Here is a 27204-nt window from a genome sequence, read left to right on the forward strand (position 1 = left end):
TGCCTGCCTACTTTATGGGTTATAGATAAACCTATGGATAACGGAGACATATATAATAGTCTCCTTCTTGTTGTGTGTGCAGTTGCGCACTGAGCTCCAAAAGCCGTAGATGTTATAACGTGACTGGGCCGGCACGCTGTTTATATGGAGGAAAAGCGGACGTGACGACAGGCTGTCCTCACTCAGGTCCGCATGGACCTGGAGGGGGCGTGCCTTGTTGTCCGGGTGGAAATCGGGAGATTTTCGGGAGAGGCACTGAAATTCGGGAGTCTCCCGGAAAATTCGGGAGGGTTGGCAAGTATGCACGGTACACTAATGTGCCGCGGTACAGTGCTTAAAAAACACTGGTTTATATGTACAGCATCCATTCCCAATCCAGAGGTACCGCCCCCGATGTCGCAGAGTCTTGTCAACCAAGACAGCCCCACAGCATCCAGAGCCTTAAGGAACTCCGCGCGGATCTCATCCAGCCGCGGGGCCTTGCCACAGAGGAGCTTTTTAACTACGTCAGCAATCTCATTCCCTGAAATAGGAGAGCCCGCCACAGTTTCAAAAACAACAACAAACATAAAATTGGTCAAAATGTGTTTAATGTAAGTCAATGTAGGAAAAAACATATCTTACACCTATTCATGTTTTCCTGTTAATATCCATAAATGATTAAGTGTGGCAATTGGGTAGCACAAGTAAATACACTAGAACCTTACAGCAAAATCATTGCACAAACACCGAGGACACCTGCAGTTCACATGCATATGACTGAACAGCTGGCTTTAATTCAGTCCATCAGAGGTTATAAGATGCGTAATTTGTCATGGCTTCATTGTATTTTACAAAACCCAAAACCAGTGACGTTGGCACGTTGTGTAAATGGTAAATAAAAACAAAATACAATGATTTTTCAAATCCTTTTCAACTTATATTCAATTGAATAGACTGCAAAGGCAAGATATTTAACGTTCGAAATGAGAAACGTTGTTATTTTTTTTGCAAATATTGGCTCATTTGGAATTTGATGCCTGCAACATGTTTCAAAAAAAGCTGGCACAAGTGGCCAAAAAAGACTGAGAAAGTTTAGGAATGCTCATCAAACACTTATTTGGAACATCCCACAGGTGAACAGGCTGATTGGGAACAGGTGGGTGCCATGATTGGGTATAAAAGCAGCTTCCATGAAATGCTCAGTCATTCACAAACAAGGATGACGAGTCCACATTCCAAAAGCCATTTATCAACAACACCCAGAAACGCTTCACTTGGCCCGAGCTCAACTAAGATGGACTGATACAAAGTGGAAAAGTGTTCTGTGGTCTGACGAGTCCACATTTCAAATTGTTTTTAGAAACTGTGGACGTCGTGTCTTCCGGACCAAAGAGGAAATTAATCATCCGGATTGTTATAGGCGCAAAGTTGAAAAGCCAGCATCTGTGATGGTATGGGGGTGTATTAGTGCCCAAGGCATGGGTAACTTACACAGCTGTGAAGGCACCATTAATGCTGAAAGGTACATACAGGTTACATACAAGCAACATTATCATGGACGCCCCTGCTTATTTCAGCAAGACAATGCCAAGCCACATTCTGCACGTGCTACAACGGCGTGGCTTCATCTTAAAAGAGTGCTGGTACTAGACTGGCCTGCCTGTAGTCCAGACCGGTCTCCCATTGAAAATGTGTGGCGCATTATGAAGCCTAAAATACCACAACGGAGACCCCCGGACCGTTGAACAACTTAAGCTGTACATCAAGCAAGAATGGGAAATAATTCCACCTGAAAAGCTTCAAAAATTGGTCTCCTCAGTTCCAAAACGTTTACTGAGAGGTGTTAAAAGGAAAGGCCATGTAACACAGTGGTAAAAATGCCCCTGTGCCAACTTTTTTGCAATGTGTTGCTGCCATTAAATTCTAAGTTAATGATTATTTGCAAAAAAAATTAAAAAATTAGTTCCTCAGTTCGAACATGAAATATCTTGTCTTTGCAGTCTATTCAATTGAATATAAGTTGAAAAGGATTTGCTAATCATTGCATTCTTTTTTTGTTCACGATTCACTGGTTTTGGGTTTTGTACTAACACTGTCAATTTACCGTGTGGTTGCATATCAAGAAATACCCATGTAAAAAAGATCCCACAAAGAAAGTACACTAAATGTTGAGTAAAGAAGTGGTCCCGTTAAAAAGGTCCTCTCAAGCCAAACTACAGTTAATGAAGATCCCCCAATGTAGAAAATATATAAATGGTACAAATACAACAGCAATAGAATTGAAATACCTTCGAAAAACTATACTGTTTAATAATAATAAAAAAAAATTCCAGTTCAGCCAAATATGAACCCTGTTGTATCCTTGACTTGCTCATCAAGCAATGCATAAAAACATGTTTCATAGATTGTGCTTACATAATAAGAGTGTTAGGAAAAAGCAAGCAGTATAACAATAAAGACACATCCGGAATAGTAAACATCTTGGATGGTGTACCTAATGATGTGGCACCATCTTGGATTGTGTACCTAATGATGTGGCACCCGCACATTTTAAAGAAGTTATTGGTTTTTTTTGTTAATCCCTGAATGTTTTGTTGCACATTTAAGACTTGAACAATCCATATCTAAAGACAGCAGAGTGATTCAATGACCATTTTGAATGGTGCAGATTCCTTGGAGTGATACAGTGTGTGGGTGTTAGCACGTACACGACTTTACATTGGGCCCCTCTCCACTTTTAATCATCCTGGAAGAGCAAAAAAAGAGAGAGAAGTAGACGTGATGAAAATGGACTCTTTCGTCCTCACTTTTACGCGTCCACTCACCCACTCGTCCTCATCGACCCCCTCGAAGGACTCCTGCGGTAACGGGTCATCCATGTTTCCCAGCTTGGCGACCATGGCAACCAGGAGCTGCGATGCAATACGGTACATTTAACGTTAAGATAAATATACGGTACACTCTGTACAGTCTAAAACAGGGGTTATGTCAACCTTTTTTCTTCGACTTTTATTAAATGAAAATGACCTCATAACTCATTTTTGTTATGTTTATTTTCAAATCTTATTTCAACCCTAACAAAAGGGAAGACGATTGTTTTACCAGAACATTAACAAAATTAAAGTAAGTTAAAGTACCACTGATAGTCACCCATCCCCTTGTTCCACCCCCTGGGAGGTGAGGGGAGCAGTGAGCAGCAGCGGTGGCCACGCCCAGGAATCATTTTTTGGTGATGTAACCCCCAATTCTAACCCTTGATGCTGAGGGAGGTAATAGGTCCCATTTTTATGGTCTTTGGTATGACTCGGACGGGGTTTGAACCCGATCTCAGGGCGGACACTCTAACCACAAGGCCACTGAGCAGTTTAATGTTGGTATTGTTTACTTTTTCTTTAAAAAAAACATTTTGTTCATCTGCATTTTGTATTGTAGTATTTTTTTTTTTTCAACGTATACTTTTTTTAATTTCAATTTATTTGATTTGATTGTGGTTATGGTTTGAGTTTATTTCGATCATACATTAAATTACAACATGATACATCACAATTTCCAGTTTCTCTTTTCAACATGTTCGAAAAGGAGTAGAAAGAAGCAAAGTTTATTTAATCCTACCCCCTTTCCTTTACATAGCAATTGCTAACACTTTTGTTCCTTTTGTTCTCAATGTATTCACAATATACTCTACAAATAATACAAAACCCAAAACCAGTGAAGTTGGCACGTTGTGTAAATCGTAAAAAAACAAACAATACAATGATTTACTAATGCTTTTCAATTTATATTCAATTGAAAAAACGTTGTTATTTTTTGCAAATATTAGCTCATTTGGAATTTGATGCCTGCAACATGTTTCAAAAAAAGCTGGAACAAGTGGCAAAAAAGACTGAGAAAGTTGAGGAATGTTCATCAAACACTTATTTGGAACATCCCACAGGTGAACAGGCTCATTGGGAACAGGTGGGTGTCATGATTGGGTATAAAAGCAGCTTCCATGAAATGCTTAATCCCCCAAACAAGAATGGGGCGAGGGTCACCACTTTGTGAACATTTCTCAACGAGCTATTGCAAGGAATTTAGGGATTTCACCATCTACGGTCTGTAATATCATCAAAAGGTTCAGAGAATCTAGAGAAATCACTGCACGTAAGCAGCAATGTCCGTGACCTTCGATCCCTCAGGAAAACCAAAATCAGTGTGTAAAGGATATCACCACATGGGCTCAGGAACACTTCAGAAAACCACTGTCAATAACTACAGTTGGTTGATACATCTGTAAGTGCAAGTTAAAACTCTACTATGGAAAGCAAAAGCCATTTATCAACAACACCCAGAAACGCTTCCCTGGGCCCGAGCTCATCTAAGATGGACTGATGCAAAGTGGAAAAGTGTTCTGTGGTCTGACGAGTCCACATTTCAAATTGTTTTTGGAAACTGTGGACGTCCTGTCCTCCGGACCAAAGAGGAAAAGAACCATCCGGATTGTTATAGGCGCAAAGTTCAAAAGCCAGCATCTGTGATGGTATGGGGGTGTATTAGTGCCCAAAGATTTGCAAATCATTGTATTCTGTTTTTATTCACGAATTACACAACGTGCTAACTTCACTGGGTTTTGGTTTTGTAACATAAACAAATAAATAAATATATAATAAATTGTGAAGTAAGTTGTATTTCATATAATGAGATGAATAAGATTATTAAGTTCAGAATGTTTATCATGGTTCTTCTTCTTTAAACTTTGTAAACACTTTGAGTTTGAACAGTTTCTTAAATTGGATCATATTAGTACACATTGTTTGATTTCTTTACGTAATCCATTCCATAATTAAATTCCACATATAGATGTATACTAAAGCTCTTAAGTGTTGTTCGTGCATACAAATGTTTTGAATCATTGGAACATGATAAAACTTCACAAGCACACATTTTTGCTCAAGTGATCGACCGTCCAAAAGGAGTTGAACGAAGTAGAGCTAGTCTGGTCCCACCCCTGTGCCATAAGCAGCATTCCAAATAGAAACAAACAAAAAAAGAGAAAGAAAGAAACAACTGAGTATGCATTTCTTTCTAGTTTGTGGGCTTTTTTTGGGTCTTTGTCACGGCCTAAAATGCCTACATTTGAGTCAGCTTTTTAGGAAGTTGTGGAAAAGTTGAATCAACTTGTGATTTTATTGTTTTGTTATTAATGTTTTAAGTGTTCCTTTAAATGCAGGATTTCAATATTTTTTCCGACAAATACTGTATTGATGTTTTATTTGTTTTATACCACACAGATCAAATCAAATGGCTGTACTGAGAGTTCATTGTCAAAATACTTTACTATTTTAATTAGTTATAACTAATAAGTGTAATAATTAAAATTAACTAGGAAAACACTGCCAAAGGCTTCTTTTATTGACCGCTGTCTACTCTGTTGGCCACAAGTTGCAGATTATTTTCTCGGAAAAAGTTGCGAGACCGTGCATAATGTGCGGTGATTAGTTGAATTTGCATGATCGCGACATCACAAATTCCTGGAAGGACTTGTCAGAGCTACTTTGACAGAAATAAAGGATTTGGGGTTTTTATTTATATGAATGGCAATATTTAAAATAAGGGTTTATTAACCATAGGGCTGCCAAAAAATGTATATATCTCAGCTGTGATTCTTATGGGCCGCAGCAGTAGTTGTAATACACTTTTCCTCCACTACTTGTGGTAATGATAGGGCTGCAACTAACAACTAATTTGATAATCGATTAATCTGTCGATTATTACTTCGATTAATCGATTAATAATCGGATAAAAGAGACAAACTACATTTCTATCCTTTCCAGTATTTTATTGGAAAAAAAACAGCATACTGGCACCATACTTATTTTTATTATTGTTTCTCAGCTGTTTGTAAATGTTGCAGTTTATAAATAAAGGTTTATTAAGCTTACATGAACTCAACGTCAAATTTGAGGAAGCACATCGCGGTAACTAACGTTAGTAGATAATTTGGCTGTCACCGTAGGCTGATGTAAGCTTCCCTGCTATGAATCACTGTCAAATGTACATCGTGTGGGGACATTTATTCGTGCACTGCAGCCTCATAGACCAGGGGTGTCCAAACTTCTTCTACTGAGGGCCGCATACGGAAAAATTAAAGCCTGCGGGGGCCATTTTGATAGTTTTCATTTTCAAATCATAACAAAATATATAGATTTTGGGTTTTTTTTTACCTTTAAGGCTCCCGGGGACCATAAAGGGTCTAAGTCATTAAAATGTTAAAAACAAGTCAAATTATTATTTTTTATTTTTTTATTTAACGCTTACAGTAAATCTCTACAGTATATCAACTTCAGGTTGATATAAAATTAAAAAAACAAAAAGATTTTATGCCTTTTCTGTCAAGACAAATTTGTTTTTTATAATAAAACTGAAATGTGCAGTATTTCCCCCACTGCCCAAATCCTTCAGAAAGCAATGTTTGATGTGAAGTAATTAGAGCCTTAAAACATCAATAATGCAAGACACCATTGATATTAATTCATTGTTATTTTTTAGTAATCACAGTGAAAAGATAAATAAAATCCCATGAAATATATTTAGGATACAAAAGGTGCCCCACTCAAAGTGATACATTTGTATTAGTTTTTTTTTAACTTTCAACACTTAACTTACGAGATCAACTTCAGATATATCCGTCAATTTTACGTTTGAACTATTATTTTGTTTGTTTTATGCTCTTTTGTCAAAGAAAACGTTGATGTTTTTGTATGGCAACCACACAATATATGCAATATTTTCCACATAAAACATTTTAAAGTGAAATATTTGAAATAATTGGAGCCTTGAATAGGTCAATAATTCATTATAACATTGTTTTTTGTTTTGTTTTTTTGAGCAATGGCAAAAAAAGAAAAAGAAAGATAGACAAAAGAAGAAAAAACAGCCTGCATGGCAGCTTTGTGTCAACATTGCAACTTTTTCTAGTTAGATTTCACCTCATTCTACTTTTTTAAATTCAAATTTTTTATTTTTGCAATAGCATTTCCAGAATGTCTGGCGGGCCGGTAAACAATTAGCTGCGGGCCGCAAATGGCCCCCGGGCCGCACTTTGGATTGGACACCCCTGTCATAGACAGACAGAGACACACACAATCACACGCACAGTCGCACACACACTCACGCATGCATAGAAACACCAATCAGAAGTGCACAGTGTGTTCCCAGGTGCAGCCCACACCTATCAGTTTATGGTTTGCGTAAAGGCTAACTTGTTATTTTCCTTCGTAATCTCTGCCTACTGAGCCTATGGTGCTGTTAAGTTATTGTGGCTCAATTTGCCTTCATTTTTTTTATGTTAATGTATTATTATTTAACATATATTATTGTTTTAGTTGCTTAAGAGATATTCCTGGCTCTGAATTTGCTCATTGCTATTTTTATGTTTTTGAGCATTATTTGTTGCCGTCATCATTAAACGAACAGGTTACTCATCAGTTACTCAGTACTTGAGTAGTTTTTTCACAACATACTTTTTACTTTTACTCAAGTAAATATTTGGGTGACTACTCCTTACTTTTACTTGAGTAATACATCTCTAAAGTAACAGTACTCTTACTTGAGTACAATTTCTGGCTACTCTACCCACCTCTGTTGGAGACCCCGTATCGAGAAAAATTTGCTTCAATATATCAACTTTTCTATTTAGGAACCCTGTTCAAAAACCAATTAAAAATCAAGGTTCCACTGTGTATTCTGCAGCACAGCAGCAAAATAATGATAAGGAGTTCAGTTAGCATTTATACCGCTGATGGGTTAATTGTGCTTTTGTAGAAATTTTACATGAGCAGTTAAAAACAACAATTTAACAAAGTTGCATCTATTGGAGTTAATTAAGGGAGAAAACAACATCAAGAGGTTGCCTACAGCCAGAGCTGTTCTTCTGAAGTTTTTAACCCAGCATTAATTCCATACACACACGACCACACACACTCACCTCCTCTTTCTTCTGTTCATCAGTCTTCTCCTCCAGGTAGAAAGAAGAGGGCATGTACTTCCTCACTGGGGCCTCTTTGGGGGCTTCGCTCACTAGCAACACATCCACACGTCACACTTAAAGCCGGAAGATTCTACACTATAAGGTGTGTGTGTCGTACCGGGCGTCATGTCGGCAGGCCTGAGGCTGATCTTTCTGTGCTCCGCGTCAATGTTGCCCAGCCAGGCCGAGGCGGTCAGTGCCGGTTCCCAGCACACGGACGTGTCTGGGTACACATCATCCTGGAAAAACTCTTTCTGGAGGAACAATAGAGAAGGATGGCGGATGTTTGGATGAGTTTGCAGTGGAATGCCCCCATTAAACATCAAAACCCAAAACCAGTGAAGTTGGCACCTTGTGTAATTCGTAAATAAAAACAGAATACAATGATTTGCTAACCCTTTTTTAACTTATATTCAATTGAATGCACTGCAAAGACAAGATATTTAAAAACGTTGGCACAGGGGCATTTTCACCATTGTGTTACATGGCCTTTCCTTTTAACAACACTCACATTTGGGAACTGAGGAGACCAATTTTTGACAAACGACAAACTGCAGTTACTGACAGTGATTTTCTGAAGTGTTCCTGAGCCCATGTGGTGATATTCTTCACACACTGATGTCGCTTTTTGATGTAGTACTGCCTGAGGGATTCAAGGTTACGTGCACTGATTTCTCCAGATTCTCTGAACCTTTTGATGATACTACGGACCTTAGATAGTGAAATCCCTAAATTCCTTGCAATAGCCGGTTGAGCAATGTTGTTCTTAAACTGTTCGACAATTTGCTCAGCCATTTGTTCACAAAGTGGTGACCCTCGCCACATCCTTGTTTGTGAATGACTGAGCATTTCATGGGAGCTGCTTTTTTCCCCAATCATGGCACCCACCTGTTCCCAATTTGCCTGTTCACCTGTGGGATGTTCCAAATAAGTGTTTGATGAGCATTCCTCAACTTCCTCAGTCTTTTTTGCCACTTGTGCCAGCTTTTTTGAAACATTTGCAAAAAAAAACAAAGTTTACCAGTTCGAACGTTAAGTATCTTGTTTTTGCAGTCTATTCAATTGAATATAGGTTGAAAAGGATTTGCTAAATCATTGTATTCTGTTTTTATTTACCATTTACACAACGTGCCAACTGCACTGGGTTTGTACTTAGTAATCAAAAACTAATGAATATTATGGAAAATGACTGCCAGATTCATTTTCAGGAGCAAAAAACACTTAAAGGGAACTTGTTAGTGAAATTTCATCTGTCATCTGATGCTATGAGTCTGTTAAAACTGGTATGTTTTTTGGTCCGTGTTGCGTTCACATTTGAGCTCAAGTCAACCAAATCACACCAGAGTCCACTTAAAAATGGACTGAGAGCCGTCTGTGCACACCAGGGTTTGGTTAGTTCAGGGGTCGGCAACCCGCGGCTCTCGAGCCGCATGCGGCTCTTTAGCGCCGCCCTAGTGGCTCTCTGGAGCTTTTTCAAAAATGTATGAAAAATGGAAAAAGATGAGGGGAAAAAATATATTTTTTGTTTTAATATGGTTTCTGTAGGAGGACAAACATGACACTAATTGTTATAACACACTGTTTATATTAAACATGCTTCACTGATTCGAGTATTTGGCGAGCGCCGTTTTGTCCTACTAATTTTGGCGGTCCTTGAACTCACCTTAGTTTGTTTCCATGTATAACTTTCTCCGACTTTCTAGGACGTGTTTTATGCCACTTCTTTTTCTCTCTCATTTTGTCCACCCAACTGTTAACGTGGTGCGTGAATGCACAAAGGTGAGTTTTGTTGATGTTATTGACTTGTGTGGAGTGCTAATCAGACATATTTGGTTACTGCATTAATGCTAGCTAATCGATGCTAACATGCTATTTAGGCTAGCTGTATGTACATATTGCATCATTATGCCTCATTTGTAGCTATATTTGAGCTCATTTAGTTTCCTTTAAGTCCTTTAAATGTATATCTCTTGACACACTATCTGTATGTAATATGGCTTTTAATTTTTTGCGGCTCCAGACAGATTTGTTTTTGTATTTTTGGTCCAATATGGCTCTTTCAACATTTTGGGTTGCCGACCCCTGGGTTAGTTCCTTTTGAACTAGTTTAAACACACGCCTTAGTTGGCCTCTCATTCAACCTAAAATGTTTAAGAATGTTGCCGTGCGATGTGCTGCAGCATTCCCATGTGTTCATGAGGTCTCACCTTGACCCGTGGAACCTTGAAGACCACAGGCTCCAAGGAGGTCTTGGTCAGCATCAGCGCTGCAGCTATCTCCACTTCACGCACGTTGCACTCAGACTTTTGCAGGAAGGCCAAACCCTGCAGCGGTGCGGCATAAACACAAGCGTTACTTTGAAACAGGGCTATTCAACTGGCGGCCCGGGGGGGGCAAAATCCGGCCCAGAAATGACACCATACCGGCCCCAGAGCTCTGTTCAAAACTTGGGAGACAAACATTTTTGCAGCAAATTTCTAAACACACTAAAGTTCTCCTGTTGTATAGAAGAACTTGGTCCACTGTAAACACATTGGCAGATCCTTGCATTGACATTTTAACTACATATGTCCGATAATGGCTTTTTTGCTGATACCCGATATTGTCCAACTCTTAATTACCGATACCGATATCAACTGATACCGATATATAGTCGTGGAATTAACACATTATTATGCCTAATTTTGTTGTGATGCCCCGCTGGATGCATTAAACAATGTAACTAGGTTTTCCAAAATAAATCAACTCAAGTTATGGAAAAAAAATGCCAACATGGCACTGCCATATTTATTATTGAAGTCACAAAGTGCATTATTTTTTTTAACATGCCTCAAAACAGCAGCTGGGAATTTGGGACATGCTCTCCCTGAGAGAGCATGAAGAGTTGAGGTGGGCGGGGTTTAGGGGTAGCGGGGGTGTATATAGTAGCGTCCTGGAAGAGTTAGTGCTGCAAGGGGTTCTGGGTATTTGTTCTGTTGTGTTTATGTTGTGTTACGGTGCGGATGTTCTCCCGAAATGGGTTTGTCATTCTTGTTTGGTGTGGGTTCCCAGTGTGGCGCATATTTGTAACAGTGTTAAAGTTGTTTATACGGCCACCCTCAGTGTGACCTGTATGGCTGTTGACCAAGTATGCTTTGCATTGTGAAAAGCCGTAGATATCATGTGACTGGGCTGGCACGCAAAGGCAGTGCCTTTAAGGTCTATTGGCGCTCTGTACCTCTCCCTACGTCCGTGTACACAGCGGTGTTGTAAAAAAAGTCATACATTTTACTTTTTGAAACAGATACCGATAATTTCCGATATAACATTTTAAAGCATTTATCGGCCGATACTATCGGCAGTCCGATATTATCGGACATCCCTAATTTTAACCTTACTATAGCAAACATAGAACACTTGTAATTTACATAAGTTAGGTGTTCCTCAATGCACCTCTTTAAGGCCTCTTGTTTTTGGCAGTTATTATCCATAATGTGATTTGTATAATAAGGTGTTGCAGTAGCTTGTTTACTTCAGATGCAGTCAGCAGTCATTTGTTCAATTTCTTTACTTTGACTAGTTGTATTCCTTAAGGTTCAGTTTTTGGTCCTACAGCAAGGGTTGGAATTGGGGGTTAAATCACCAAAATGATTCCCGAGCGCGGCCCCCGCTGCTGCTCACTGCTCCCCTCACCTCCCAGGGGGTGGAACAAGGGGATGGGTCAAATGCAGAGGATAATTTCACCACACCTAGTGTGTGACTATCAGTAGTATTTTAACTTAACTTTAAGGTCACCTGCGAATTGGATCGGAGTAATCTTGCCGCCCTCTTGTGGGCGAAGTCAGAATCGATGGTCAATGACCGTTAGTTTCAATCAGAAGGGCTGTGAGCACAGCATCAATTTATATCACCCAATCCAAACAACTTTTCCTCCTCACGGTGTAAATTAATTATAACCAATAAAGTCCAGACAAGGTCAACCATAACCCACCTCCATTGAACTTTGTGGACATTACAAAGCATGTTCAAGCACTATATATCATTTGAAATTACACATACTGTATATAAATTCATTACAGTGCATGATGCAAAACACTCTCTCAACACTTCCCCATGTTAGGCCCAGTTCAGCTGCTTGGTATTTCTGATTACAAAACTTTAAGGAGTTTGTCAGGGAAGTAAACAAGGTACGAGTCGAACTTTCACATACTCTTAATATTCAATGGTTTATTTTTTGTACTTCAAGTTGAAGGAGTTGAAGTTATGTGTTGTTCTTCAGTCTAATCAATGCAAACCGAAGTGTTAAAGGCCTACTGAAACCCACTACTACCGACCACGCAGTCTGATAGTTTATATATCAATGATGAAATCTTAACATTGCAACACATGCCAATACGGCCGGGTTAACTTATAAAGTGCAATTTTAAATTTCCTGCGAAATATTCTGCTGAAAACGTCTCGGTATGATGACGTTTGCGCGTGACGTCACGGATTGTAGCGGACATATTGGCACACCATTGTGGCCAGCTATTAAGTCGTCTGTTTTCATCGCAAAATTCCACAGTATTCTGGACATCTGTGTTGGTGAATCTTTTGCAATTTGTTTAATGAACAATGAAGACAGCAAAGAAGAAAGCTGTAGGTGGGAAGCGGTGTATTAGCGGCCGGTTGCAGCAACACAACCAGGAGGACTTTGAGTTGGCTACCGTGAGTACGCAGCTTTGGCTTCCAAACATTTGATCGCTTGCCCGTACATGTGTGCCGCTATGTGCATGTCACATACGTAACTTTGGGGAAATATATGTGCTGTATGAACTTTATGGAGGTGAACGGTACTTTGGGCTGTGGGATTGAGTGTGTTGTGCGGGTGTTTGAGTTGTATTGGTGGGTTATATGGACGGGAGGGTGGAGGTGTTTGTTATGCGGATTAATTTGTGGCCTATTAATTATAAGCCTGGTTGTGTTGTGGCTAATAGAGTATATATATGTCTTGTGTTTATTTACTGTTTTAGTCATTCGCAGCTGAATATCAGGTCCCACCCGCCTCTCACAGCATCTTCCCTATCTGAATCGCTTCCACTGCCCTCTAATCCTTCACTCTCACTTTCCTCATCCACAAATCTTTCATCCTCGCTCAAATTAATGGGGTAATCGTCGCTTTCTCGGTCCGAATCGCTCTCGCTGCTTGTGGCCATGATTGTAAACGATGTGCAGATGTGAGCAGCTCCACAACCTGTGACGTCACGCTACTTCCGGTACAGGCAAGGCTTTTTTATCAGCGACCAAAAGTTGCGAACTTTATCGTCGATGTTCTCTACTAAATCCTTTCAGCAAAAATATGGCAATATCGCAAAATGATCAAGTATGACACATAGCATGGATCTGCTATCCCCGTTTAAATAAGAAAATTTCATTTCAGTAGGCCTTTAATTTGGTACAAAAAAATATTGTTACGTCAAAATCAAAGCCTTATGTGGTAAAAAAGCGTCGTAATTGTGCATGCATGTCTACGTGTGTGTGCGCGCATGCATATTACCCTCAATTGTACCACAATTTGTACTGAATTCTTACATATTTGGCAAACTTCCCTCTTCTATTTGGTATGAAATTAATATGCAGACCTAAAACACATAATAGTTGTAATAAATAATAATTTAAAAAAACCTGAAATGTAGTGATTTCGATATCAAATATATTTAGATTGTTATTTAACTTCATCACACATACATTTAATATCTATATAAGTACACTAACTTCCGAATAGTATAAATATATACAGTATAGTGTATATACATTGTTTGTAGATAAATACATATATATATACACACACACAAATATTATATATATATACCTGGGGATAGGTTGATTGGCAACACCAGATTGGCCCTAGTGTGTGAATGTGAGTGTGAATGTTGTCTGTCTATCTGTGTTGGCCGTGCGACTTGTCCAGGGTGTACCCCGACTTCTGCCCGATTGTAGCTGAGATAGGCTCCAGTGCCCCCCGCTACCCCGAAGGGAATAAGCGGTAGAAAATGGATGGATGGATGGATGGACATTCATAATATATTATATACATATACAGTATATATATACATATATTTATACAGATATACATATATATACATACATACGTACATATATATACATATATACGTATATATATATACATATATACGTATGTATATATACATATGTATATATATATATATATATATATATATATATATATATATATATATATATATATATATATATATATATATATATATATATATATATATATATATATATATATACAAGCAGTAGAAAATGGATGGATGGATGGATATACACGTATATACATATATACGTATATATATACACGTATATACATATATACGTATGTATATATACATATATATATACACGTATATACATATATATATATATATACACGTATATACATATATACGTGTATATATATATATATATCAGTGGCGTGCAGTCACTAGAGGCAGGGGAGGCGGGGCCTCACCTGCCATCATGGAAAGAAAAAAAAAGTAAAAAGAAAAAAAAAAACATTAAATTGTTATATGTATCCAGTGATTATACTAAAGTTATTTTCCATTTAACTTCACCAGTTTTAGATTATTTTTATTTTTATTTTCACATTTGCCGTTCAAATACTGAGAAGAGACGGTGCGGTGATCAGCAGCCAGTTGAGGCACGTCACTGATTTGTGCCTCGCCCTCAACATGGATTGTGCACAATGACTCGGCTAACTGCTGGCCTGCTGTGCAGTGAGACTGTATTGCTATATGAATTATATTGTACATTTCCATAGTTTAGTTAGCTGAGGTATATAATGTACAGTGTATTTTGTCAACAACTGTATGTGTGTAACGTATTTTTAGTGCTGAGCATTCATAAAACTGCTGCGAAGACACACTGTGTGAGGCTCGTCTCATAACCCCGCCTCCTGGTGCCGGTTAACATTCCCGCCGCAGAATGCATCGCCCGACGGGAGCGCCACATCAACCAAAGCCCACACCCAAACCCTCCACGTGCAAGACCGAATCCACCCAAAAAAAGTCACTTAACAAGAAGCCAAAAAGTGCAAAAACAACAATGCTCGCGCGGCGCGCCGGAGGAGCCGTGAACAGGGACACAACATTAGGTACACCTGCAGAATGCAGCGCGGATTTCATATTTCATTCATTCACAACGCTCCCGCATTTATAAGTAAAGGTAAGACCATAATAACGTTTTTTTAATTAAATGTGCTTTATTGTGTGCTACAGTTTGTAAGTGTAAAGTTAAAGTTAGGTTAAAGTACCAATGATTGTCACACACACACTAGGTGTGGTGAAATTTGTACATTGCATTTGACCCATCCCCTTGTTCACCCCCTGGGAGGTGAGGGGAGCAGTGGGCAGCAGCGGCGCCGTGCCTGGGAATAATTTTTGGTGATTTAACCCCCAATTCCAACCCTTGATGCTGAGTGCCAAGCAGGGAAGAATGCTGGTATGAGCTTTTAAACATAACCCGTTAACTGATGCCAATCAAATTGTGAATAAGATACTCTTTAGGGTTCATATGTTTGTAAATCTGACTGTGATAAAGTCAGTGCCTCACCTGACATGAACGTCACCGCACGCCACTGATATATATACATATATATATACACGTATATATATATATATATATATATATATATATATATATATATATATATATATATATATATATATATACATACGTGTATATATATATATACAGTATATATATATACACATATATACATATATACGTATATGTATACATACAGTACATATATATATATATGTATATATATATATATATATGTATATATATATATATATATATGTATATACAGTATGTATAAATATGTGTATGGGCTATATATATTGTTACATTACATGCAGTCAGCTTTCGGCCCCTGAACACATTTTTTTTAGCCCAATGCGGCCCTGAGCCAAAAATTTTGAACACCCCTGATTTTTGCAGTAGATTACCTGTCCATAAAAACTGCATAACTCTCCTGTAACTCAGACAAAATAAATATACCAAAATCAAATGTCTACTGTAGAGGACGCTGGTTATTCGGTCCCTTGGTCCTCAACTTTCTGTAAATGTGGCCCCCAAAACAATTGTGATGAATATCCCTGACTTAAAGTGATCCCAAAAGCTGGGAGAGTGTGAATGACGTGGATCATACCTTATGCGGCTCAGGACTGTTAAAACTGCAGCACTCCAGGAAGTAAGGCTCTTCAGGCAGGACCTCATAGACCACCACCCTGGTGTCCCCCTGAATGATCAACACAACTCTTTAATATTTCAATAACGCTCTCCTTTTGACGGCGATTCTTCCTTACTTTCCCAGTGAGGAGGACCACATTGGTGTCGGGGTCGTAAAAAGGGATCAGCGTTGAGGGGGAGACGTCCAAGGAGACGCTGGCCACCACTCCGGAGGACAGGGAGGCGGCAGAGTACAAGTAGAGGACTCTCTCACTGCAGCTACATAAAAAATCAAGCACTTAGGCATGGAGACTGTTTCTACAAACATTTGTGAAAGAATGGGCCGCTCTCAGTGATTTCCAGCGTGGAACTGTCATAGGATGCTACCTCTGCAACAAATCCAGTCGTGAAATTTCCTCACTCCTAAATATTCCAAGGTCAACTTTATTATAAGAAAATGGAAGAGTTTGGGAACAACAGCAACTCAGCCACGAAGTGGTAGGCCACGTAAACTGACAGAGAGAGGTCAGCGGAGGCTGAAGCGCATAGTGTCAGAAAAATTGTATGTAAATTATCAAAAAACTTTCCATTCTGAGTTCCCAATGAACAGACAAGAGGCTGTCTTTGTTGCACCAAGCAAAGGCTTGGAAAATTCTACTGTGTACGATGGGAGGAGACGGGAGGGGGTTATCTATTGTCATCAAAGACCTGCTCGAGCTGAATCCAGGACTAGCCCAAGCCCGAGGCATCTTTTTCTTTTGTTTTCAATGTGACCAAAAACAAGAGCTGTTTACATACCCCCCATTCCTTTGGAAGCAGATGTTGTTGTGTAAACAGGGAGTGTCCAAATAAAGGAGGAGACGTAAACCTTTTTTCGTCAGAGCGTGCTAAGACACTGTAAGAGGTTACAGGTCGACGGCGTCTCTCCTCAATTGAGTCCAAATTTAATTCTGTCTCTGTTTGATTCTTTGCTTCTTGTCTTGTTTAATAGATGTCATCGGTGTTTGCACCTGACACATAGTGCAAAGACTTTCTGCACAGAGCTCCAAACTTCATGTGACCTACCAATTAGCCCACGTACAGTACGCAGAGAGCTTCATGGAACGGGTTTCCATGGCCGAGCAGCTGCATCTAAACCAGGGGTGTCAAACTCATTTTAGATCGGGGGCCACATGGAGAAAAATCTACTCCCAAGTGGGCTGGACTGGTAAAATCACGGCATGATAACTTAAAAATAAAGACAACTTCACATTGTTTTTTTTGGTTTAAAAATAGAACAAGCACATTCTGAAATTGTACAAATAATAATGTTGTTGTTTTTTTACACTTACATGTTGCGGTTAATAGTATTCTATCTTCATTTGTTGTTATTTATACTTTTTGAATAAATGTGATAATGAGAGTGATAACTCATTGGTGTTAAGTTTCAATCTACCAAGATAAAAAAATTATATTAAAATCAAATTACAGGATGTTATTTATGTAGTTTGGTCATTTTCCTCGACTGATGTGGTTTATTTTGTACATATGTAGCATCATCTACAAAGATTTAAAAAAATGCTATTGTGACATCTAGTGGACACATTTAGAACAGCAGTTTCTTTCATTCAAAAATTTCGGCTCATTTTTATACTTAGCAAACTCATCCCACGGGCCGGATAAAACCTGTTCGCGGGCCTGATCCGGCCCGCGGGCCGTACGTTTGATACCCCTGATCTAAACCATACATCACCAAGTCCAATGCAAAGCGTGGGATTCAGTGGTGTAAAGCACGTCGCCACTGGACTCTAGAGCAGTGGAGACGCCTTCTCTGGAGTGATGAATCACGCTTTTCCATCTGGCAATTTGATGGACGAGTCTGGGTTTGGAGGTTGCCAGAAAAACGCTACATTTCGGAATGCATTGTGCCGAGTGTGAAATTTGGTGGAGGAGGAATTATGGTGTGGAGTTGTTTTTCAGGAGTTGAAGGCTCCAGGATACCAAAACATTTTGGACAATTCCGTGGAATGGCACTTCAAGTTCATATGTGAGTAAAGGCAGGTGGCCAAATACGTTTGGCAATATAGTGTATGAACACTAATTGTATAACAATTATGTCCACTTTGTGTCATGTACCTGTCAAATCCAGACACCAGCAGGTACTTGCCCTGACACACCCACACCACACGAGCTCCTCTGTGGCCCTCGGGACCTGGAGCCTCCTGAACATAACAAAAATATGTTCACTGTATGTGTGAAAACATCTCAGCATAATCATGTGCGACAACCTGCACAGGGGCAGTGGACTTGCGGGGGTCGTAGATGCGAATTTTCCCATCTTTGCACACGGTCGCCAGCAGCTTGCCATCCAGGCTCCAAGCCATGCAGAACACCTGAGCACAAAAAAAGATAATTATAAAAATCTATTTATTCCTATTATGCAAGGTGGCAGCTGTACAACAAAAACAGTACAGGTAAATAGAGTAATAAAGACAACTAGATGAGGCAATTCCTGAAGGAATTGCGTGTTAATGCTCCAATGCTGAAGTTGAACTGAAATCCTGGAATTTTTTTTAGAATTGTTGAAGTAGAGCACACAATTCCTGAACAGGCTGAATATTTGGAAGTTGGAACAGTTTGAATCAGATGAAAAATGTGGTAATTGTGGAACTTTGAAGAATGTATCATTCATTTCAATGGGAATTTCCCCAAAATTTGGGAATTTCGGGAAAAGCAGGAATTTTTTTGAAAATGGTAAAAAAAAAATTGAATGGTATGAATGGGTTGAAATGGTTGGTGTTGAAGTTTTTCAAATCGGTCGAGAAATGTTGAAGTAGTAACATGTTGAATTGAGAAATGGTATTATGGAATTCCTGAAATTTCGGGAAAACCAGGATTTTTTTTAACTTAAAAAAAAGGTGTTCAAATTTCCAGAATGGTGGAATGTGGTGAAGTTGGAATGGTTTGAATCGGTTGAAAAATGGCCAATTCATTTTTGAATGGGAAAAATGTCCCGGAAAACCTGGAATTCTGGGAAATCTGGGAATTTGGGGAATTTTTCAAGGGAAAGCCCGCAATTCCCAAATAGGCTGAACAGTTTGAAGTTGGAACAGTTTGAATCAGATGAAAAATGTGGTAATTGTGGAACTTTGAAGAATGTCTCATTCATTTCAATGGGAATTTCCCCAAAATTTGGGAATTTCAGGAAAAGAGGGAATTTTTTTGAAAATGGTAAAACACTTGAATGGTCTGAATGGGTTGAAATGGTTGGTGTTGAAGTTTTTCAAATTGGTCGAGAAATGTTCAAGTAGTTACATGTTGAATTGAGAAATGGTATTACGGAATTCCAGGAATTTTTCCGGTTGAAAAACCTTAGTTTTTTTGTCCTGATTAAGAGGAATGTTTGGACGGTGCAACGGTTGAAGAGGGTTGAAAAATGTGGAAGGGGTAGTCGCCGAAAAAAAGGGTGGAAATATGGCTTTGGAAAAACAGGAATTCTGGAAAATCCTGGAATTTTTTTTACCTTAGAAAAAAGATAGTTCACATTTCTAGAATGGTGGAATGTGTTGAAGGTGGAATGGTTTGAATCGGTTGAAAAATTGCCAATTCATTTTTGAATGGGAAAAATGTCCCGGAAAACCTGGAAGTCTGGGAAATCTGGGAATTTTGGGAATTTGTAAAGGGAAAGCCCGCAATTCCCGAATAGGCTGAACAGTTTGAAGTTGGAACAGTTTGAATCAGATGAAAAATGTGGTAATTGTGGAACTTTGAAGAATGTCTCATTCATTTCAATGGGAATTTCCCAAAAATTTGGGAATTTCGGGAAAAGCGGGAATTTATTTGAAAATGGTAAAAAAAAATTGAATGGTCTGAATGGGTTGAAATGGTTGGTGTTGAAGTTTTTCAAATCGGTCGAGAAATGTTGAAGTAGTAACATGTTGAATTGAGAAATGGTATTACGGAATTCCTGAAATTTCGGGAAAACCAGGAATTTTTTTTAACTTAGAAAAAAGGTGTTAAAATTTCCAGAATGGTGGAATGTGGTGAAGTTGGAATGGTTTGAATCGGTTGAAAAATGGCCAATTCATTTTTGAATGGGAAAAATGTCCCTGAAAACCTGGAAGTCTGGGAGATCTGGGAATTTTGGGAATTTGTAAAGGGAAAGCCCGCAATTCCCGAATAGGCTGAACAGTTTGAAGTTGGAACAGTTTGAATCAGATGAAAAATGTGGTAATTGTGGAACTTTGAAGAATGTCTCATTCATTTCAATGGGAATTTCCCAAAAATTTGGGAATTTCGGGAAAAGCGGGAATTTATTTGAAAATGGTAAAAAAAATTGAATGGTCTGAATGGGTTGAAATGGTTGGTGATGAAGTTTTTCAAATCGGCCGAGAAATGTTGAAGTAGTAACATGTTGAATTGAGAAATGGTATTACGGAATTCCTGAAATTTTGGGAAAACCAGGAATTTTTTTTAACTTAGAAAAAAGGTGTTCAAATTTCCAGAATGGTGGAATGTGGTGAAGTTGGAATGGTTTGAATCGGTTGAAAAATGGCCAATTCATTTTTGAATGGGAAAAATGTCCCGGAAAACCTGGAAGTCTGGGAAATCTGGGAATTTTGGGAATTTGTAAAGGGAAAGCCCGCAATTCCCGAATAGGCTGAACAGTTTGAAGTTGGAACAGTTTGAATCAGATGAAAAATGTGGTAATTGTGGAACTTTGAAGAATGTCTCATTCATTTCAATGGGAATTTCCCAAAAATTTGGGAATTTCGGGAAAAGCGGGAATTTATTTGAAAATGGTAAAAAAAAATTGAATGGTCTGAATGGGTTGAAATGGTTGGTGTTGAAGTTTTTCAAATCGGTCGAGAAATGTTGAAGTAGTAACATGTTGAATTGAGAAATGGTATTACGGAATTCCTGAAATTTCGGGAAAACCAGGAATTTTTTTTAACTTAGAAAAAAGGTGTTAAAATTTCCAGAATGGTGGAATGTGGTGAAGTTGGAATGGTTTGAATCGGTTGAAAAATGGCCAATTCATTTTTGAATGGGAAAAATGTCCCTGAAAACCTGGAAGTCTGGGAGATCTGGGAATTTTGGGAATTTGTAAAGGGAAAGCCCGCAATTCCCGAATAGGCTGAACAGTTTGAAGTTGGAACAGTTTGAATCAGATGAAAAATGTGGTAATTGTGGAACTTTGAAGAATGTCTCATTCATTTCAATGGGAATTTCCCAAAAATTTGGGAATTTCGGGAAAAGCGGGAATTTATTTGAAAATGGTAAAAAAAATTGAATGGTCTGAATGGGTTGAAATGGTTGGTGATGAAGTTTTTCAAATCGGCCGAGAAATGTTGAAGTAGTAACATGTTGAATTGAGAAATGGTATTACGGAATTCCTGAAATTTTGGGAAAACCAGGAATTTTTTTTAACTTAGAAAAAAGGTGTTCAAATTTCCAGAATGGTGGAATGTGGTGAAGTTGGAATGGTTTGAATCGGTTGAAAAATGGCCAATTCATTTTTGAATGGGAAAAATGTCCCGGAAAACCTGGAAGTCTGGGAAATCTGGGAATTTTGGGAATTTGTAAAGGGAAAGCCCGCAATTCCCGAATAGGCTGAACAGTTTGAAGTTGGAACAGTTTGAATCAGATGAAAAATGTGGTAATTGTGGAACTTTGAAGAATGTCTCATTCATTTCAATGGGAATTTCCCCAAAATTTGGGAATTTCGGGAAAAGCGGGAATTTATTTGAAAATGGTAAAAAAAAATTGAATGGTCTGAATGGGTTGAAATGGTTGGTGTTGAAGTTTTTCAAATCGGTCGAGAAATGTTGAAGTGGTTACATGTTGAATTGAGAAATGGTATTACGGAATTCCAGGAATTTCGGGAAAACCAGGAATTTTTCCGGTTGAAAAACCTTAGTTTTTTTGTCCTGATTAAGAGGAATGTTTGGACGGTGGAACGGTTGAAGAGGGTTGAAAAATGTGGAAGGGGTAGTCGCCGAAAAAAAGGGTGGAAATAGGGCTTTGGAAAAACAGGAATTCTGGAAAATCCTGGAATTCTTTTTTCCTTAGAAAAAAGATAGTTCACATTTCTAGAATGGTGGAATGTGTTGAAGGTGGAATGGTTTGAATCGGTTGAAAAATGGCCAATTCATTTTTGAATGGGAAAAATGTCCCGGAAAACCTGGAAGTCTGGGAAATCTGGGAATTTGTAAAGGGAAAGCTTGCAATTCCCGAATAGGCTGAACAGTTTGAAGTTGGAACAGTTTGAATCAGATGAAAAATGTGGTAATTGTGGAACTTTGAAGAATGTCTCATTCATTTCAATGGGAATTTCCCAAAAATTTGGGAATTTCGGGAAAAGCGGGAATTTATTTGAAAATGGTAAAAAGAATTGAATGGTCTGAATGGGTTGAAATGGTTGGTGTTGAAGTTTTTCAAATCGGTCGAGAAATGTTGAAGTAGTAACATGTTGAATTGAGAAATGGTATTACGGAATTCCTGAAATTTCGGGAAAACCAGGAATTTTTTTTAACTTAGAAAAAAGGTGTTAAAATTTCCAGAATGGTGGAATGTGGTGAAGTTGGAATGGTTTGAATCGGTTGAAAATGGCCAATTAATTTTTGAATGGGAAAAATGTCCCGGAAAACCTGGAAGTCTGGGAAATCTGGGAATTTTGGGAATTTGCAAAGGGAAAGCCCGCAATTCCCGAATAGGCTGAACAGTTTGAAGTTGGAACAGTTTGAATCAGATGAAAAATGTGGTAATTGTGGAACTTTGAAGAATGTCTCATTAATTTCAATGGGAATTTCCCCAAAATTTGGGAATTTCAGGAAAAGAGGGAATTTTTTTGAAAATGGTAAAACAGTTGAATGGTCTGAATGGGTTGAAATGGTTGGTGTTGAAGTTTTTCAAATCGGTCGAGAAATGTTGAAGTGGTTACATGTTGAATTGAGAAATGGTATTACGGAATTCCTGGAATTTCGGGAAAACCAGGAATTTTTCTGTTAAAAAAAACGTAGTTTTTTTGTCCTGATTAAGAGGAATGTTTGGACGGTAGAACGGTTGAAATGCTTTGAAAAATGTGGAAGGAGTAGTCGCCAGAAAAAAAGGGTGGAAACAGGGCTTTGGAAAACCAGGAATTCTGGAAAATCATGGAATTTTTTTGAACTTAAAAAAAGAGTAGTTTGAATTTCTGGAATGGTGGAATGTGTTGAAGGTGGAATGGTTTGAATCGGTCGAAAAATGTGGAAATGGTGGTAGTTTGAAAAATGGCCAATTCATTTTGAATGGGATAAATGTCACCGGGAAACCTGGAATTCTGGGAAATCTGGGAATTTTTGGAATTTGTCCAGGGAAAGCCCGCGATTCCCGAATAGGCTGAACAGTTTGAAGTTGGAACGGTTTGAATTGGGTGAAAAATGTGGAATTTAGAGCGTGCCAAAATCTGGAGAAGAAGAATAATAATAAGTTGACTAATAATAATAAATAGATTAATTTTGGTATAGAAAACCATATAAATAGAATACTAATGTGTCAAATGTATTTTAATTTTTTCTTATTTGAAATTTTTAACCCTGTCCTGTCCAGCCACATAATTGTTGATTAAGATCACAGGTGTCTAACTCAAAGCCCACCACATCATTTTGTTGGTCCACAAAAGCCTGAAAATAATGTTAATCAATCAAGGAAGTAATCATTTTTGATAAATGTATTTGACCTTTCAATTTGTCCTGCATTCAAATGAATATACACTCTATTGCCAAAAGTATTTGGCCACCCATCACACATTTACAGAGTCAGGTGTCCTAATCAATAAATTTAAATAAATAAATCAATCACTTTGGCCCGGCCACAGGTGTATAAAATCAAGCACTTAGGCATGGAGACTGTTTCTACAAACATTTGTGAAAGAATGGGCCGCTCTCAGTGATTTCCAGCGTGGAACTGTCATAGGCTTTGAGACACTTGTGATTTAGGGCTATATAAATAAACATTGATTGATTGATAGGATAGGTTGCCACGAAAACGGTACATTTTGGACTGCATTGTGCCGAGTGTGAAATTTGGTGGAGGAGGAATTATGGTGTGGGGTTCGTTTTTCAGGAGTTGGGCTTGGCCCCTTAGATCCAGTGAAAGGAACTTTGAATGCTCCAGGATACCAAAACATTTTGGACAATTCCATGCTCCCAACCTTGTGGGAACAGTTTGGAGCGGGCCCCTTCCTATTCCAACATGACTGTGCACCAGTGCACAAAGCAAGGTCCATAAAAACATGGTGTGGATGAACTTGACTGGCCTGCACAGAGTCCTGACCTGACATCAATAGAACACCTTTGGGATGAATTAGAACGGAGACTGAGGCCTTATCCACCAACATCAGTGTGTGACCTCACCAATGCGCTTTTGGAAGAATGGTGGAAAATTCCTATAAACACACTCCACAACCTTGTGGACAGCCTTCCCAGAAGAGTTGAAGCTGTAATAGCTGCAAAAGGTGGACCGACATCATATTGAACCCTATGGGTCAGGAAAGGGATGGCACTTCAAGTTCATATGTGAGTCAAGGCAGGTGGCCTAATACTTTTGGCGATATAGTGTATTTTAAACTTTAATATTATCTGACGGTGGTGCTCGAAAAAGTCTATTCACATTTCAATAGCAATTTTTATTTATTCCTAATCCAAATCGATTCATAATTTTCAAGAATCGATTAAAAAAATAAAAACACATATTTTTAATCTATTTAAAAAAAAAAGTTTTTTAGGCCATCTCTGCGTTTTCTCGCTGCCTAGAGGGGCGTTTATAACCTGTAGCCTGTTTGGAAAAAGTTTTATTATAATTTTCATACCAAATAAAAAACGCGAGAATCGGTTTGAATCATGAATCGACTCTGAATATAATTGTCATCAATGTTCCCTCTAATTTTTCATGTGTGCGAGCAAACGCAAAAACTCCCTGAGCATTCAGTGGAGCCCATGTGAGCAACATCAGACGTGCACACTGTGGCTACACCAGCAGCACACCTGTCCCAAACCTGACTAAATAACAAATTCAATCTACATCCATCCATCCATTTCCTACCGCTTGTCCCTTTCGGGGTCGCGGGGGGTGCTGGAGCCTATCTCAGCTGCATTCGGGCGGAAGGCGGGGTACACCCTGGACAAGTCCCCACCTCATCGCAGGGCCAACACAGATAGACAGACAACATTCTCTTATTATTATAATCAAATGACAGCAGTCATTTCCATGAGATTATTTTCTAATATAAGTGTTCAGGCCCACTTACAATGACAATAACAAAAAATATTATTTTTCATGAACTGTGTACTTGTATTGTTTGTCTGGGTGGAGGTCCTGCTTTGGAAAAAATTTGTACCCCTTTCAGACATTGCATTTAGTTCCCATTAAAACATTCACATGTTGCACAATGAGATGTAAGCAGGGGATCATGCGTACATTCCTGCAACTTCCTGTTTGTAAAAAAGATATTTTTATTAGTACTTATTTAATATACTAACAGCATTTCATGATTAATATTTAAAAATTAAGATTCCTAATAAATGACACTAGAATAAGCACACATTTGATTGGTAAATCATAGTGTAACGACCTGGTATTACACTTTATGTGTGGTGTTGGAGTTGTCCGACTTTTTGTGTGGCTGTAAACGCATCACTGGCTAAGTGCCATATGTGCATGTGTTGGCGCAAGTGAGAAAGAGCGAGCGGCTGATGTTGATATAAAAAAGTTACTTTTGGTCTGGTTTGTACTGCAGAAAATGACCACTTTTGCTAGATATAATTTTTTTTACTAATGTTTTGGTGATGTGTTTATGGCCGACAATAAAGAGTTTTGCTCAGTAAAGTGATGATGGAATTCATGTCCTCAAAGCGTCTCGCCAGACGTTACAATATATGAACAATGATGACGAAAACTGTTTTCTCTGTCGTGTCCGTGTCTTGTCGAAAATTGTTATGCGCTTATTTTTTTATTTGATTTTGTGCGTGGCATAGATTTGCCGTGCGCAGAGGATGCTTGAGCAGTGCGCAATTGCACAGGCGCGAACCTTAGAGGGAACATTGATTGTCACCCCAAAAATCGGAATCACATCAAATCGTGAGCTGTTTTAAGGTTCACATCGCTTTTATCTGATTGTGCAACAATACATTGCATGTGATCATCATACATGCAAGTGTGCACATTTTTTATTACAATTTCTAATTTTGCTATTTTTGATCGTCACTAAGTTCAATAAACTTTGCAATGAAATTGATTAATTTACATTCACAGGGAATGTCTGTTTTGAATAAATAGTGAACGTTTAAAAATGTTTTTGTTTCATCAGCAAAACGGAAACTGCTGTATTGTTTACCTACAAATAACAGTAGTTCACCTCAACTAAAAATAGCACATTGCTGATAGAAATTTACGCATTATAATCATACAGCATCTTTGATTGCCACATTGTTTTGTACTTTAGCTACAGTTATTCAAACCCTAATGTAAATCACATTCATTCAATACATAGTTTGTAGTATTAGTTGCCTTGAGCTGGTTTTTTTATTGTTGTTTCTGTGGTTTGTGGAAAATGTGTGCAAGCTTATAAAGGTTAGGATTGGAACTGCATTTTAAAACCTGACCAGTAGGTGGCGCTTTGGTCACGTTTCAATACTGTGAGGACTCTTCTTTGACAATGTGAATATTTTGGACTCATTACAGTTGAGTTGTTTTTCCATTGTGCCATTGCCAAAATCCATATAAATTAACTTCATTCAATGCGTAATTAATTAATATGTAATTATAGATTAAGAATAAATGGCACAACCACAGTTAAAGATAATTAAGATGCTTTACAAATGAAAATTAACTCAGGGAATATATCCCTGGACACATGAGGACTTTGAATATGACCAATGTATGATCCTGTAATGACTTGGTATCGGATTGATACCCAAATTTGTGGTATCATCCAAAACTAATGTAAAGCATCCAAACAACAGAAGAATAAGTGATTA

General features: G+C 38.4%; 1 protein-coding gene across 2 annotated transcripts in view; it reads right to left on the bottom strand.

Moving 5' to 3' along the window:
- The window catches only part of coro7 (coronin 7), a 367135-nt gene that overhangs the window by 11740 nt on the left and 328191 nt on the right, over positions 1-27204 (bottom strand). The window contains exons 20-28 of one of the 2 annotated variants that reach the window (XM_062036910.1): positions 18475-18579; positions 18323-18408; positions 16345-16486; positions 16188-16277; positions 10198-10314; positions 8109-8244; positions 7949-8040; positions 2808-2894; positions 577-2728 (exon numbers count right to left, since the gene is read on the bottom strand). In XM_062036910.1, coding sequence (XP_061892894.1) covers positions 2720-2728; positions 2808-2894; positions 7949-8040; positions 8109-8244; positions 10198-10314; positions 16188-16277; positions 16345-16486; positions 18323-18408; positions 18475-18579 — 864 coding nt within the window. In that variant the 3' untranslated portion in view covers positions 577-2719. Of the gene's footprint in view, positions 1-576; positions 2729-2807; positions 2895-7948; positions 8041-8108; positions 8245-10197; positions 10315-16187; positions 16278-16344; positions 16487-18322; positions 18409-18474; positions 18580-27204 lie in introns of those variants that run through there. The other variant, XM_062036912.1, reaches the window with a different exon arrangement.

This window comes from Entelurus aequoreus, linkage group LG25 (genome assembly GCF_033978785.1).
Source record: "Entelurus aequoreus isolate RoL-2023_Sb linkage group LG25, RoL_Eaeq_v1.1, whole genome shotgun sequence".
NCBI classification, from domain to species: Eukaryota; Metazoa; Chordata; class Actinopteri; order Syngnathiformes; family Syngnathidae; genus Entelurus; species Entelurus aequoreus.